The sequence below is a fragment of the Rhagoletis pomonella genome, unplaced genomic scaffold (assembly GCF_013731165.1).
Source record: "Rhagoletis pomonella isolate Grant_MI unplaced genomic scaffold, Rhpom_1.0 Rhpom_scaffold_00005, whole genome shotgun sequence".
In the NCBI taxonomy this organism is placed as follows: domain Eukaryota; kingdom Metazoa; phylum Arthropoda; class Insecta; order Diptera; family Tephritidae; genus Rhagoletis; species Rhagoletis pomonella.
In genome coordinates this window covers 60920522-60937526 of record NW_023458559.1, presented here as the reverse complement: position 1 = coordinate 60937526, position 17005 = coordinate 60920522, and the positions used below count along the sequence as shown (strand labels likewise).

The window sequence follows — 17005 nt, the reverse complement described above, 5'->3', positions numbered from 1 at the left end:
CTTGATCTTTGTCTTCATACTTTTTTTCATCTGCATATTCACTCCACATTTGTCATCACATTAAGTATTTAAATTTACCTACCTCTTCTCCTCCATCTTTAAGTTTCTTTACCTTTATTTTAATCATTGCCTTTATCCTTTTCTTCATCTGCATATTAAACTTTACCTTACTCCTAGCATTAATCTTAATTTGAAACGCTTAAACCGCAGGTAAACACGTTTCTTTAATTCAGTATCAATATTAAAGCATACATTTAGGAGGCATTTCCGCCCCAACCATTTACATGTATGGTATTTGTATTAGTGTCACATTGATTTGATTTTTTGGCCTGAAATTAAACTTATTTAAAATTTTAGTAGCTCTCTGCACATCTGTATCAAAATACCTTTCTAATGATATATAAATCTTCATACCTTAGAGGTATAGTTCAGCCGTAAAAAGGGTGTAAAGAAAACTTGTTCGCCTATTTATATATAAGGTGTGCTCAAAGTCAAATGTCTCTGCGTCCGTAACTAGCATATTCGCATCGTTTTCTGTGGGTCCGGCTAAGTCAATAATGATCACAAAACGCTTGGCGGGTCCATATGAAATTTTCTGAAAAATTAAAAAAAATCTCTTCGTGGTTTGGGTTGGGTCGTGACTGGGCTTGGCTTCTATTATTTATCTCTGTTTATTTATGAACCGCAGATGATAGTTCAATAATGCCCATTAACATTAGCAAAAAAAGTTTAAAAAAGAAAGAATCATCGAGAACTACAATCTTACGATTATTATAGACAAAATTGATATAGAAATCCAGCAAATCCATTCATAATAACAGTGATCGAAACCGATAGACACAAAATTATTTTAAAACAAGTACGAAAGTCTAAGTTCGGGCGGAGCCGAACGTTAAATACCCGGCGCACGTATTAAATATATGTTTTTCACCTTTCCGAAAGCTACCGCTACATGTTAATTTTGAGTAAAGTAGCGTCCTCAAAATTTCGAAATATTGAAGTTTCAAGCATTCCTGAAATCTACCGTTATATGAAAAGCGGCCGTAACTTTAATCTGATTTCAATAATTTTCAAGATTTCGCTTTTATGTGGCAAGCACAATAACCATACTAAGTTTGGTACAAATTGGTAGAACGGTTACCGAGATACATTTATCTTACTAATATTATAAATGGGGTATTCCATGAGTAAGTGAAACTTTGTGTCCAATTGTAGAGTAGCTTATTGAACATGGAATGCTTGATGAATCAATGCTCAATACCTGAAATTAACGTTTTTTCGAAAAAAAATTTAGTTATATTATTTTATTACACTGTAAATATACTCAAAACTTCAACATTAGAAAAGTAGTTGAATACGACAACATATTTTAATATAGAAGGCTCTGCAAAATCAAGTATTCACAAAGTTATTATTTTTTTGAAGGGGGGAATAAATGTCTCGATCTTTCTGCGCCCCGAAGAAGCAATATTGCATTGAAGAAAAATAGGCATTTAAATTATATAATAGGATAAAATCACTACGGTTTAGCATGTCCAACCCGTGACTAAAAAGTTTTAAACTTCGTATTGCTTAGTTACTACTTTAGGGAGTTTTCTATAATTTCATAACTAGAGTGTGTTTATACTAAGCAGCCCTATTTCATTTCTTTTATTATATTATAAGTACCTACTTAAGAGATTTTGAAACGTTTTATCGTGTCCCGCCCGTGACAATCATTTATAATTTTTTTCTAATGATGCCTAACAATAAAAAAATAAGTTTAACGTTTCAAACCTATGTTTAATGCCACAAAACTCTGAAGTACAGGTTGACTAAACACCATAATACTGTTGGTGGGCTAAGCGATGTAGTAAAAAATTTCGCGTGGCCAGCTCGAAAAGTCAAGATAAGCATTACTATCTTAGAGACGCCAGAGAATTCTATGATGATGGTTGCTTAACAACAATTAAAAGTCAATATTAACAATTACCTGAAAAGTTCCAACCAAGAAAATCTAGAAGTTCGCGAAACTTATAAATTCAATCCAATAAATAGCCTTTAAGTGACAAAGATATACATATGTATCTGCTTACAAGTATTCTAATGCAGATAACTTTTCGGATTAGACATCGATACACAAGATCTTTTCTGACGTTCTATGGTTTTAAGGAATAGCTAAATTTGAGCATGATTTGTCCATGAAATCAGTTTCCAAAAATAACTCAACTCGAGCCACTCTTAAGCCGGTTACTCAATGTCTGGTCAACACTAACAGCAGGTTAGACATCTCTATCGACGTGATAACAGTAGTCGATATACATGTTTAGCCTGTAGTTAGTATTAGTCAGACATACATAGCTATTCTAAACAAACTTGAAAATCATTAAGGCACATTCGAAATTTCGTTGCAATCAAATGCACCGTGCAGAAGTGCATTAGGAAAATGCATATAAAATTTCATGCGTTTGCAAATAATCCTTTCTCCCATGCATTTTAATACATCAATCTGGCGACTTCTAGCTTTCGTTTGGTATAACTATTGCCCCTAAAATAGATCCTGGGGTCAGCAGTATATCGTGCGTCTTACAATGACTCCACTGTCATAAAAGTAGGTCAATTGATCTTGTATTTGACCTCTAACATTTATCATACCTAATCTCTTTGATATGGATCTCACTAGAAGCTTCCTTTCATGAAGAAAATCGTACGTGTCCCACCCGTGACAAAAGTTGTCCCACCCGTGACAGGAGAATTTTGAATTTTTTAATAATAAACAAATAATTCTTATTATGGTTTGTGCTTTGTTGGGATTGCTGGTTCTTTTCTGTATAGTAAAACATCTAATCCAGATAGAAATGTTAAGTAAATTCACAGACTTTCCTTAAAATATATGTTCTCCAAAAAGCAGTGTCTTTTCTTTGTCCTACCCGTGACGGAAGAAACAGCTCAGAATTTTCCAATATAAAATCAAGTTGGAATATTTTTCGTATTTGGTAATAACTCGTATATTAGTGAACTAGGTGTAGCTTTATCAAAATGTAGAATTGCTTAGTACTTTATACTTAAATTAAAAAAGAAAAACTATTTTTGCTGTACAAATGTCCCACCCGTGACGATGGAATACCCCAAATGTGAAAGTTTGTATGTTTGGATGTTTGGGAAATCATCACGCGGAAACGACTGAACGAATTTGTATGAAATTTGGTACGCAGATAGCTTATGGGCCAGATTGGTTAATAGGCTTATTTTTTAAGAGTTGCCACCTGTTAAAAAATTTAATTTGTTTAATATGCGGGAACGACTGAATGGATTTGCATGAAAATTTGCACACGGATAGCTTATGACCTAGATTGGAAAATAGGCTACTTTTCTTAAGAGTTGCCACCTGTTAAAAAAGTTTCATTAAATTAATACGCGGAAACGACTGAATGGATTTGCATGAAATTTTGCAAGCGGATAGCATATGACCTACAGTGGAAAATAGGCGAATTTTTTGGAAGAGTTGCCACCTGTTAAAAAATTTAATTAAATTAATACGCGGAAACGACTAAACGGATTTGCATGAAATTTTGCACACAGATAGCTTATGACCTAGGTTAGAAAGTAGGCAACTTTCTTAAGAGTTGCCACCTGTTAGAAATGTTTAATTTAATTAATACGCGGAAATGAGTGAACTGATTTGCATGGAAGTTTTCACACAGATAGCTTATGAGCTAGGTTGAAAAATAGGCTACTTTTTTTAAGAGTTACCACCTGCTAAAAAAGTTTAATTAAATTAATACGCGGAAAAGTCTGAACGGATTTGCATGAAATTTTGCAAGCAGATAACTTATGACCTACAGTGGAAAATAGGTTAATTTTTTGGAAGACTTGCCACCTGTTAAAAAAGTTTTAATTAAATTAATACGCGGAAACGACTGAACAGATTTGCATGACATTTCGCACAGAGATAGCTTATGACCTATGTTGGAAAATAGGTTACTATTTTAAGAGTTATCACGTATTAGGAAAGTTTAATTAAATTAATACGCGTAAATGACTGAACTGATTTGCATGAAAGTTTGCACACAGATAGCTTATGACCTAGACTGGAAAATAGGCTACTTTTTTAAGAATTGCCACCTGTTTGAAAATGAAATTTTGTTCAAAGATGGTTTATGACCTGGATTGAAAAATAGGCTACTTCCTTAACCGGTTTTCCTATCAGAACGAAATTTTACACTTACTAATTTTTAATCGTTAACTCTTAATTTGATCAAGTACTTACTAATTTTTAATCGTTAACTCTTAATTTGATCAAGTAGGTTTGGTGATTAATTAAGTTATGCTGGAATTTCCCTGTGCACACAAAGCAAGTTAATCCGGTATGGCTAAGTCGGGCTTCCTCATCAATCTAAGCAATTTGGTGTGCATTTTCATTAAGATATATACCAACAAACGTTTTACAAACTAGGTTTGTAAAAGTTCCCAGTTTATGTATTACTAATAACAATAATTATAATTTTTTTATATTATGTGCTTTTTATAAGCGTAAAACACAAAATAATTACTATAACTGGTGTTTGGTTTCAAACTCGGACAAATTAGACAAATTAATCAGATTTTATTTTTAATTGGATTAATGATTAATGTTTTAAATTAATTAAACGTAATCGCAGCCAGCGATTAACGATTAAAAAATGTTATCATTAATCGTACAGTTGATTACGACTAATTAATTTTAATCGTCAAACGCGATTAACATTTTACTCCTTAATTTTTAATCGTTAATCAGATTAACAGTTTGCCAACACTGTGTGAAATCATGTTCATATTGACGGAGAAAAATGGACGTTTTTGGAAAAGAGGCGTAGCACCTCCCATACTGACTGAAAGTTTCATATTGCATATCTCTTCAAATGTTTGGGGTAAAGCACTCAAGCTTGGTATGGAAATACATATGTATGTATGTATGTGAAACTAATACCATACTCATGGAGAAAAATGAGAGTTATTGGAAAAGGTGGTGTGGCAACTCCCATGCAAATTGATTTTTCTATGCTGCATATCTCTGGAGGTGTTTATTGCAGAGGACTGGAACTTGGCACCGAGATGTGTATACAAAATGAATTCCATACTCATGGAGAAAAATTTGCGTTATTCGAAAAGGGGACATGGTTCCTGCCGTACAAATTTACTGTTTTATACTGCTTATCTCTAAAGGTGTTCAAGGTAGAGTACTGGGACTTGGTACTGGGGTATGTAAGAAGATTAGGGTTATAAGAAAAAGGGGCGTGGCACTTCCAGTACAAATTTACTTTTTCTTGCCACATATCCCTGTAAGTGTTTGTGGAAGAATACTGGAACTTGGTATGGAGTTGTGTATGCAAAATGTATCAATTGCTCATGGAAAAAATGTGATGTATTAAAAAAGGGGCCATGTCGCATCACATACATACTAAAAACTTATTAATACATATCTCTGGAAGGATAGAAAATCTCTCGAAGTATTTTAAATTTGGTATGGAGATTTATTTTATAAGTGCCGTACTGACAGAATAAATTTCATTAAATGGAAAAGGGAGGCATTTGCTACAGTAATGAAAAGTGGTATTTTATCAAGGCCAGGTTACTAAATTTGAGTTGGAAATATTAGAACCCGCCGTGGCACCTCCAAGAAGGTTACACGTTCACGCGTCGTATACCTGGAACCATTTTAAGGTAAACTTAGAGGGATTGATATCTTTCGTATGCCTAGCGCGCAGGCGAAATTTTATAATTTCATAGTTTTCAACGGCCTTAATACCTTAACTCGCTTAAAAAATAACGAGCTATAACGAAATGGGCACAGAAATAAAATCTAACATCATTAAATTATTTTTCATATTTGAATAAAAGCGCGGGGTGAAACCCGCGGGTATAAGCTAGTGTGATCATAAGTGGGCGGTGCCACGCCAATTTTCCAAAATTGTATCATAAACGTATTTCTTGGTAAAGAATTGTTGCAAGCATCAATTTTGAATAAATTAGCTTTAATATTTACTGATTTATCGAAGATATCGTATTTCTCTAAATTACCGTTATATGGGAAGTGGGCGTGGTTATGGTCCGATTTTAAAAATTTTCAGTCATTTGGTATGCTGTACCAAGGCAAACAACTATGCCAGGTTTGGAAGAAATTGGTGCAGCGGTTACCAAGATATATGTACTCATGTAACCATAAGTTACAATTTAATAAGTTAAAAGTTATAATATTCTTATTTTTCGTCTAAAAATTATTGTAAATATCAATTTTGAGTGAATTATCTTCAGTAGTTACTAAAATATCGCAGTTTTCGTATTTTTGAAAATTACCGTTATATGGGAGGTAGGCGTGGTTATTGTCCGATTTTGCCCGTTTTCAATACCATCCGTCCTACGCCCGAAAGAAGTGCACGTACAAAGTTTCGTTAAGATATCTCAATTTTTGCTCGAGTTATCGTGTGCAAAGACGGACGGACGGACAGACAGTCGCCGCTTAATCGATTTCTCTTTTCATTCTGATCATTTATGTATACATTTGTCTATATCTATCTCGATTCGTTTTGCCTGTTACAAACAACCGTTATGTGAACAAAGTTATAATACCCTTGTGCACAAGTGCACTCGGGTATAAAAATTATACATATTTGCAGGGATTTTATGAAAAAATTAAGTGGCAGCATGATTCTCTCATGGCTCTCTTTGCGTTTAGAAATTGAACTTAGAAATCAAAAATCTATGGTTCTCCAAGTTTCTAAGCGAAGTTGTTGTTTTTTTTTTGGTAATTACATACACGCGCTGCTCATTTGCCAGATGTGGAATTTTCAAGTCAAGTCAAGTTTAAGTCTTGCATAACTGATCTTAAAGGATAAAGTCCGGAAATTTTCCAATAACCCTTTTGACCCTCATTGACACTGGGAATGTTGCCAAAACAAGGCGTCGCCGACACCCAAGCCAGCGTTCTAGTTACTCTTTGTGCATACAAATGCATTACATACATAAATACTGCTTGCTTATACAGTATGTGTCTATGCATGTCTAGCTATTTACATGTATGCTTTTCCAACCATGCGTGAATTTCCCGCATTTACAAGAATCCGCACTTGAGATGTCCATGCATATATGTATATGTACATACAAACATAAGTACATATCTAGATACACAAATGTAAGTGCGATTTCATGCTTCACAACTTAATACCATCACTAATCCGATTAAAATTACCGGTAAGCGCGTAGGTACTCCAACATACAATATTATACCATGCAGGGAAAACAAATCGAAAATTCCGGTAGCGGGGTAAACACGGCGCGACGTGGCATGAAAAATGGTCACGTACTTGAGTAAATACAAACGAATTTCACACATACCTATGCAAACAGATATACAGATACAGTGCCTGAAACAATTACCACTTTTTTATTTTTCTTCAAATATTCGTAATGTTTTTCGAGCCAAAACCGTGTAAATCACAGTTTCAAACTTTATACACAATTTAGGAAAATTCAACAAATTTTAATCAAAATTTCAACTTTTTGTTTTCAATTTTAAGAAAAATTGGGGTATGCAGTTTTATAGTTTATACAATTTTAGTCTAATGAAGTGGAAGTTACAAACGGCTAAAAAATCGCGTTGTTTTTGGTGACGGATTTTTGCACTTTTTTCATATAAGCATGAATTTCTTATGAAATAAAACGCGGGAGACCGTCGGCAACAAAATATCAACGCAAGTTTTGTTAAATTGCGCTTGTTATAAAATCGATCAAAAAAAAAAGAAACCAAAAAAAAAAACTCAAAAATCAACGCGATTTTTTAGCCCTGGGAAACTTGCACTTCATTAGACTAAAATTGTATGGGCTATAAAACTGCATACCCCAAAATTTTCTAAAAAATCAGAATAAAAAGTTAAAATTTTGATGAAAATTTGTTAAATTTTCCTAAATTTTGTATAATAATTGAAACCGTTATTTATATGGTTTCGAGTAAAGCTTAGACGTTGTTTTTATATAACAATAACAAAAAAAAATTTAGCTGGAAAAATATTACGAATATTAAAAAAACACAACATGTGATAAATTTTGAGTCACTGTATACTATATGTATGAGCATAGGTGCTTAGATTGTCTGGATGGCTATCAAGATACGCACAGATGAATGTTCATAAATATGTTCACCATGTGTCACGTACAATTGCCATATGTACATATGAATGTATGTATGTTAGTAAGCAAATATCCACATAAATAAAAGTCCTGTAATTTTCCACACCGGACTGTTTTTCTTACGTGGATAAGTACTTTGGAAAAGTTTTGGAGCTTCTTGTTATAAAATTATGAAATTAGCAGCGATTTGTGTGAGTTTTTCGGTATCTCTTACCAAACATATAATCCTTTATATGAGTCGCACTGTAATGCTAGCAGCGTGTTAATTAACAACAGCCGCTGATGAACCGCAAGTAGTGGGTACCAGCAAAGATTCTACCGCCATGACAAAGATTTGTGTACGTGCAGCGAGCGAGGCACAGGTAAGATAAGATCCTTTACGGGGAACCAGTGGGGGCTTCTTAGCCTTATGGCGCTTCAGTACGCACCATAATACTTACCTGCGTCACTTTTCATACCTGCATAGCAACTAGGCGACACGACAATGGGAATTGTCATACATATCTAAATATCCAGCCACATACTAAGTTAGCCAGGTATGTATACATATACATACATATGTTTGGGACTAATTAAATAACAATTAACCATAAACAATCGCACTTTTGTCTCGCCGAAAATCTCACTTCGTAAAGTTAATTGTGTCGACTATGTTAGTAGTGGCGCTGGTAGTGGAATTAGCCAGCGGTATACGGTTCTCAAACGCTGACGCCTATAAACCTCATTGTCAACGCTATTGAATAGTTGGCTGGCTGGTCAGCTATTGTGCTGGTTTCTAGCGGTCGCGCCTTTTAAATTAAACAAACTCTATAAATGCAAAATATTTCGTGGGAAACGCGATTTGGTCTGGACGACAGGCTGGAGAGAACAAAATCATGAGTGGCAGGAGGCAAACCGGCAGACTGACGACAAGGTATGCATGTTGCTAATGAACTAACGACAAGTCAAGTGACCAGCTGACAATTAAAGTTTTTTTATTTTCTTGAGGTGCAAAATTTTACTAAAACCTTTTGTAAAATACGAAGCAGAGGCTTGCATAATTACTTTGGACTTGGCAGTAAATACAAACGTGAAAAGTTAATCACCGTCTGACGACGCTCTTAGCGACAATTACTTATGGTAGAGTCCACTTGTGTTGCAAGGTGACCTGCAAGGTGACGTCTAGCCTTGAACTTCCAATCTATTGCTTACCGTCAAATATCTTAGTCGTCGTCACAAGGGGTGTATTATTAATAATATAGCTGGCTACTTTGAGCAAATGACACTTTATTGCAAGTCAGCAGTGGATTCATTAAAGGAATATTAAATGATTGGATACAGTTAAATGGAATATTCTGCTGGCAGCCTTGGCACTAAACTACCAGATTTTAGACAATTAATGTTGCTGCTTATTAAAACATAAAATCGATAGCTGGTGATTAATAGTGTGGTAGTTAATGAGTTAATGGATGTGGCAAGGTAAGCTGCTTCCACGGAGCAATTAGTAGAAAAATAAGTCATTATCCAAGGTATAACTTAACTGACCTTGTGAAATCCCAAAGGTGGAAAGATTTACTCGTAAATGGCTTTTAAATAGTTCAAGAAAAAAAGCTATGAATATACACATACGTTTTACATGCCAATTGAAGATTTATTGTAACCTATGAGAAGCAGACATCTTCGAAGCCAGTTAAAAGTTTATTTTATTGGACGAGATCAAATTGTGCTATGCACACTTGCCGCAATTATTTCTCTTGTATTGTTGAACGCATTTGCAGCAAGGCAACGGTGTCGCAGCGTTAAAGACCATTTGTGTTTATCAAGCAAAAATTCTAAATTTTTTTCGATAATTTATTGTCAATTTTTTTTCGGATGATCGAAAGCTGGAAACAGCAGTGGATGGAGGTATCTTCTGCGACGAACCCTTCATTAACCTTAAATTTAGCAGAGGTGTTTTCCAACCGAAGGTAGCCGTCGTAAAATAGGCCGAAATTTAAAAAATAAATATATTTCGATAGCCAGGTGCCAACGAAAATCCTTGAGCATTTTATGGTTTGCTTAGAAACAATCAGTTAGGGCTTGACATCCCGTATAATAATACTTTGCTATCGAGTTTATATTAGTTCCAGGACACAGCGGTATTGCTGAGCTAATAAACTTGCAAGAGGGCGAACTCTTGGGGAATTGCCGCCCGGTTACGAGTGTGTAGGCCTTGAAAGATTAGCGATTAGCTAAGTTCTTCCGGCCACAGGTAGATCAGAGTTGGCATAAGGGGATCTTAAGGCTAAACAATGCCCATCTATCGATATAGGTAGGAGCACTAACTGGCCATTGGCCGTGTGTAGTCCTTGCAGTAAGCCACAACATCACCTTCATTCTTTGTTGACATTTTCTAAACTAGATATCCAAAAAAATCAAAACTCAAATTTTCACGACTATTTTGTCTAAAATAACTATAAAATAAAAAAAATAAAATGTCTGCGCGTGGTCTATGGCCCATTGAAATTTGCACGATATATCGTACAAAGTCAGGGAATGGAATAGTTATATAGTAATGTGGCATTTTTGGAACATACACGGTTTTGCTTCTTCAGTCAAGAAAATCGTATTTTTAGCAAAAATTATATTTCTATTCTTATCTACATCGTTGCAATAAAACGAAAAATAGCGAAAATTGTGATATCTGTTCGAACTTATTGGTCACTGAAATTAAAATTGGCATGGAGAAGTTGACATAAAATGGCAAATACCAATCTATTGTGTGTACATATGTGTGTATACGTACGGGTTATAGTATGTATGTTTATATTTCTAATGTTTTTTTTTGTAGTTTAAATATGTTTTATTTGTGTATTTTTTTTATTAATTTTTTGTTAAAAAATATGTATGTACGTATATTTTTTATTATTTCTATGCTGAACCTCTTTAATGACAAAAAGGCTTAACCTCAGTTATATTGTGACTTTAAACAAAACAAGTAATTTTTAAGCAAAAAACATAACCGATTACAATTCCCATATAAATATTTAAGATTATTGTTGAATTTTTCACGATCCTATTATGGGATCTAAACAAAATGAGTATGGGACCACCCTTGTGGTACCATCTTTCCGATGAAAAATTACGAAGAATTATCGAAATCGGTTAACGTGGTCCAAAGTTATGCGTTATGTACATAAAAAAAAAATATATATATATATTCCTATATATTCCGACGAACTGATAACCTTCTCCTTTTTGTGAAGTCGGTTAAAGACCTTAAGATGCTTCAAATAACACTTCAAACTAAAAAAAAATTGTTTTTGTTTTTATTTTTTATATATTTTTTTTTATACTGATTCTCTTTTATCGAAAAATACCTTGTCTTCAGCGACACAATTTTAAACTAAAACATATATTAATGTGGTTGTGCGATACAATTTTTAACATTTTTGGGACGCAAAATATTTCCGCGATGCACAGCCTGCAGTCTTACAAAGCCATTACATATCATGTATCTACATACTAAATATTTATAGAAATACAACACCATAGCATACTAACAACCTTTCCCAGCATTTATTTGATATATTGACCAAAATAATTTATGAGTTCGTGGCATATGTACGATAATCGTACCCTTCTTTTGCTGAGTTGCTTTTTTTCTTTAACGAAAAACTTTCATAAAAAAGTGAATAGAGGCTACGAATGGATATTGAATTTTATAATTTTGAGCATTCTTGGCTGCTAATATGACGTAAGATGGTAAATAGCAAAGTTGGCAGCCAACTGCAGTAAAGATGAATATTTTAATCAAAGAGTCTTATAAAAATGTAAATATGTATATGAAATATTGTTTTGTTTTGATTTTTTAAAGCTTTTGTTTTGAAAAAATAAAAGATCTCTCGAATACGAGATACACTTTTCGGCATGTGACCAGCGTTCCAATAAAAAATAAAAAATCGTCGAAAGTTCCAAACAATTTGCCAGCAAAGGGTCAAGCGCTTGCCGAATCACCTCAGCATCTGCTACTTGGCTATCCAGCTCATGCAAGCTTAACATTTTTATACCTCGGACCTCACTACTTTTTCACTTCTGATGAAGTTTCAGGTATATGTATTCAGATGAAGAATGAAGTTCTGCGCAAAAATACTTCCGTTGCAACACTGAAAGGAGAATTCTACTCAGAAAGTGTTATAATCGCTTCCGGAACTTTATGGACACCTTTTCCGGTAACCAGTCACCGCTTGATCCCCCTCCCTTCTTTCTCATTTCTTTCTTTACCACTTTTCCAGTCCTCTTTTTTTGTAGGCAATAATATGTACGTCCTAACCTAGCCACGGTTGCCATTTCCCATTTATTTTTCGGACCAAAAAATGGAACAAATGGTAAAAAATTTACCAATTTTTATTACATCAGGAAATTGAGTGGCGTTTATTCCTCTTTATCAAGAAAATATGCCAATTCAGTTTTTATAACGATTTTTTTTTGTATAATATTGCATCCAAAGTGCATTACAATTGTATATTATTAACGTTATATTATATAATATATTATATTAACGGCTTGTAAAATGGACCATTTTAAACAGAATTGGACCAATGGACCAAACGAAAGGAAATGGACCAAAACGGCAACCGTGAATCTAGCATATTGCTATAATGTTTATATTGAAATTATATCTTTTGAATGTATGCTTGATCTGACTGTTTTCGGGTAAATTACACCTGCTACGTCTGTTTGAAAACTACTGAAGACCTTCTAAATTATGCTGCCGATTCGTAAAATTTTTCTGCTGGGTAATATGTTTTTTTTTTCTATTTGCCAAGCCTTTATAAACAACTTAAAAATACTCAGAAATGAAATAGAAACATTTGAACATCTTCGAACAATTACGATTGCTAGTGATTAAAGCAGATTACGTTATCACTTACGCGTACTGGCCTCTTGACATTTAGTGTACATAATCACACAAAGCCACATAAAGGCACGGCACTTTCTTCACAGCAGCGAGTACGAGATAAGATTTTTGAAAATATTCTACATAATGGTTGAATTCATTGTAGATAGGTAGATGGAACGCAAGGTTGTTATCAGCCAAGTAGTGCGAACGACGGCGATAGGCTCAAGGCTGCTCAGCATTTAGCCGGGCTTCAAACATGTTTGAGAGAGGTTTAAATTGTATGTGTGTATGTATGTACATATTTTTATGTGGTTTGAACTCTTTTTAATCTTCGATTGGTTTGAAGAAATTTCGCAGTGAAAGCAGTTTTACTGGAATGTGTAGAGAAATTCAAAATTAAAATAACAAAATAAACGATGTGGCCGGACTTGCAAAAGCAGCGGTGTGGAGCGAGTAGAATGAATGGTATGAAAGTAAATAACAAATTTTTAATTTAATAAAAAATAATAAATTAATAAACCATAAAAAGAAAAAATTATAAACAGTATAAAAATAAAAACACTTCCCATACCGGGAATCGAACCCGGGCCTTCTGGGTGAAAGCCAGATATCCTAGCCACTAGACCATATGGGATATGCTGATGACAGCGGGATTCACCCCACTCAAATTTTGATAGAATGCCATAAAAAGAACAACATACGAACAGACTTGTATGTATGTATGTATTTTGAAACGCACCTCTGTTTGAGCAATTTGTCGTCAAAATAAAAATCCATATAAAAATATGTACATACATATATATGTCCATACAAGTGTATGAATTGATTCACAAAATTACATAGTGTAAATTAGGCTATTAAAATTTTATTAAAGAGATAATAAATAAATTATTTGCCTTTTAGAAGCCCTACATAAAAAAAAAATAATAAAATGACATTATCTTTTCAAAACGACACAAGTTGGGCGATAGAAAACCAGAAAGTGAAAAAGTGAGCAACAAAAAAATTTTAATCACCGCTTAGACTTTGTTGCTTTTTCAATTTTTCCTAATAAACAATCGTGGTACAAAGCTCAATAAAAAATATTAAAAACAAAAACTATCTATTTAAATAAAAATTCGTTTAGTTCTTGAAACTTAAAAAAGTAAAAAAAAAAAAACATTATTTTGCATAAAAATTAAAAAGAAAATTTGGCGAAACAAATATTTTGTTTAAACATTTTTAAAAACTCAAGTACACTTTTTCATAAAATAAAAAAAAAAAAATAAAAAAATACAGATTTTCCAAAAATTTGTAACTTAAAAAAAGATGCCATTAGAACCCACGACGGAGCGAAAATATTCCAGCGCAAGGATGCGCGCTAGTCTTCCGCGATCTTTCTCTCTCTCTCTCGTACTTTTACCGAAAGTAAAACTTTGAATTCTTATCAGGGATGCCAACTCCCCTGCGGCTGATTCCCCAAAATCCCTGAAAAAAATCCCCTATTTTCGATGAAATTCTCCCAAAATGAATTTTGCTACATTTTTAAGGCACTTAAAACTCATTTTTTATTGAAAAAAAAACAACAAATATCGTTAATTGTGACATAAGTATGTATGTAATAAGGACAGTCTTTTTAACATTTCATGTTTATAATATAAAAAGCTAATATGTACGATAAATTGATGGCGAAAACGAAACGATAAAATAGAGTGTCAAACGAAAGCGTGGAAATAATGAAAAATTTCACTATGCACAGTTGCAATTTCTTTAATATCCATACGGTTGCATGAGCCAATTACGCAATGTTTCAAACCTGTCATACAAAATGAGAGTGTTATCACAATTTGTTATTTATAAGTGCCATTTTATCCTCAACAGCAATGTTCTAATCAAAATAGTTTGTTATTGAACTCCCAAAAGTTTATTCCCCGATTCCCCCGCGAAATTAAAATTCCACCGAAATCTGGGAATTCTCCAACGGTTGGCATCACTGATTCTTATCTCACTAATTACTTATCATATGGCAACGCTGCACGCTGATGCTCACCGAACTTGTCATCAAACGCGTCTGACAACGTGTAGCACGTCTTATCACAGAGTTTAGTATAAGTTTTACGTTCCGAGCGTAAAGATAATCATTTTATTTATTAATATTAAATCGGAAGATGTCATCTGAACTATTTGGTGTAACATGTCTTGGTGGTGGCGTACAATTCTGGAAGGATTTTATAAAAATTTATCAGAATTCGCCTGCGCTATGGGATACACGAAGTATGGCATACAAAAAACCGTATCTAAAGCGCGAGGCCTATAACAAGCTGCGAGATAAGCTACGCGAAATAGATCCGAACGTACAAATGGACTATGTGAAAAGGCGTATCAATGGTTTAAGATCTTGTTACCGGCGTGAGCTGCGACGCATAGAGGATAGCAAGAGAAAGGGAGACACCTTGTATAGGCCAACATTGTTCTACTTCAAGGAGATGCAATTTCTCGATGATGTGCTGGATTTCGACCCCGAACGTGATGCGCCTGAGGGCAAGGTAGGTAAAGCATTTGTTGACCTAAATAAATTATTGTGTTTAACGAGTTTTGTTTTGTTTTCTGTTATCGTTTTTTTTTTTTTTTAGTTGGGACGACCTGGACGCAAGCCAAAAGTAAATAAAAGACTTTCTAAGAAAATCGTACAAAAAGACTCATCGACCAGTTCGGACTCTGAGAGCGAGAGTAGTAGTGAATCGAGCTCAACAACTTCCGCCTCATCTTCGGCATCAACAGCGTCACAACAGCCTGCTCAACATCAACATCAACAACAACAGCAGCAGCAGCAGCAGCAGCAAAAACAGCAACAAGCAGCCGTAGCGCCGTACAGCAATGGCAACACTAACGGCGCGCTGCCGAAAAGTACCGGCGTGATCACCACAAATGGAGCTGCGACTCAGTTTGCCCAAACACCCACCAGCACAAACATAGCATCCGCGCCAGAGCCGACGCTAGCGTCTATGCCAACGCCAACATCATGGCAGCTATCTATGGAGGCGCAGACATTAGGCGCTAGCTGGGTGGCGCTCTATCATCGCTTGGAGCGTGATCAGCAGTTATATGCCAACAAAGCTATTATGGAAGTGTTGTACCAGGGCGCCTTGGGTCGTCTTAACGCCGACTCATATAAGTCGCTGGAGCGCGATATGAGCAACAACTTTCTGGATGATCATCGCATTATGGAGGCTATCAACGAGGAGCTGGCGACTGATTTTATTAGCAAAGCGAACTCTGTAGATCTTTACTGAGCGAAGCGGAGAAAATTTGCACAGCTTGGTTGTTTAATTTTTTATACTTTTTTTTTATTTTAGTAAGTTCGCTATTTATATTAGTGCGGATAAGGATTTATGTATGAGGGTTAAATGACCCGCAATACATTAGAGATAAGCTTTAGTAAGTATGCTTTTTTATGATGAAAAGTAAATAAAAATAATTGCGCTTGGCAGCGAATTTAGAATTTTGCTTTTAGAAATTTTGCGTACAAATGATTGACTAAGTAATGAGTAAGTAATTTTCTTTTTGCTGTAGGTGTATTTCTGCGTCAAAAAGAAAAAAAATAATCGCCTAGCTTTTTTGGCGGTTAGGACTCGATATGTACACACACTACTGGTTTCGTCGTAGTTTTTTTTTGTTGGATAGAAAATTCGTTAATACTGCCGCTTATGATCATCGATGCCTAATATTCATATTGTCCTTGAGACAGTCAATACGTATCCACAATACTTTAATAATGGTTTTCTTAATTACTTTGTTTGTTTAGTTAGTTACTTGTTTACGTGAATACACACTTGAGTTTGCTAAAAATACATATCCGCCTAGCTATGCGTGCCTGCAGCAAAATACGAAAATCCTGGAAAAATGTTCGCTGCATATTTTTCAAAGGGATCCTAGCTTTTTTTTTGTTTACATATATCCTTTACACCCACACTTGCGTTGTTTATCCCAGTCGCTGCTTCTTTGTTATTTGCATGTTAA

At 34.6% G+C, this 17005-nt stretch overlaps 1 protein-coding gene and 1 non-coding gene across 2 annotated transcripts; one reads left to right on the top strand and one right to left on the bottom strand.

Moving 5' to 3' along the window:
• Positions 1-13568: 13568 nt before the first annotated feature.
• Positions 13569-13640, bottom strand: Trnae-uuc. Its single transcript has one exon. It is a non-coding gene; the product is annotated as a tRNA-Glu (tRNA).
• A 1277-nt stretch (positions 13641-14917) lies between these two features.
• On the top strand, positions 14918-16487 carry LOC118739940 (serine/threonine-protein phosphatase 4 regulatory subunit 3-like). The gene is made up of 2 exons (XM_036471440.1): positions 14918-15531; positions 15619-16487. Exons 1-2 carry the CDS (start codon positions 15154-15156, stop codon positions 16276-16278), a joined length of 1038 nt encoding a protein of 345 aa, XP_036327333.1. The 5' UTR covers positions 14918-15153; the 3' UTR covers positions 16279-16487.
• The last annotated feature ends 518 nt before the right edge of the window (positions 16488-17005 follow it).

What these genes read in the sequence shown, in the direction of transcription:
- LOC118739940 (XM_036471440.1), top strand. Translation starts at nt 15,154, where the DNA reads ATGTCATCTGAACTATTTGGTGTAACATGTCTTGGTGGTGGCGTACAA. An exon ending in GTGATGCGCCTGAGGGCAAG is followed by an intron (nt 15,532 to 15,618) that starts GTAGGTAAAGCA and finishes TTTTTTTTTTAG; the next exon opens with TTGGGACGACCTGGACGCAA.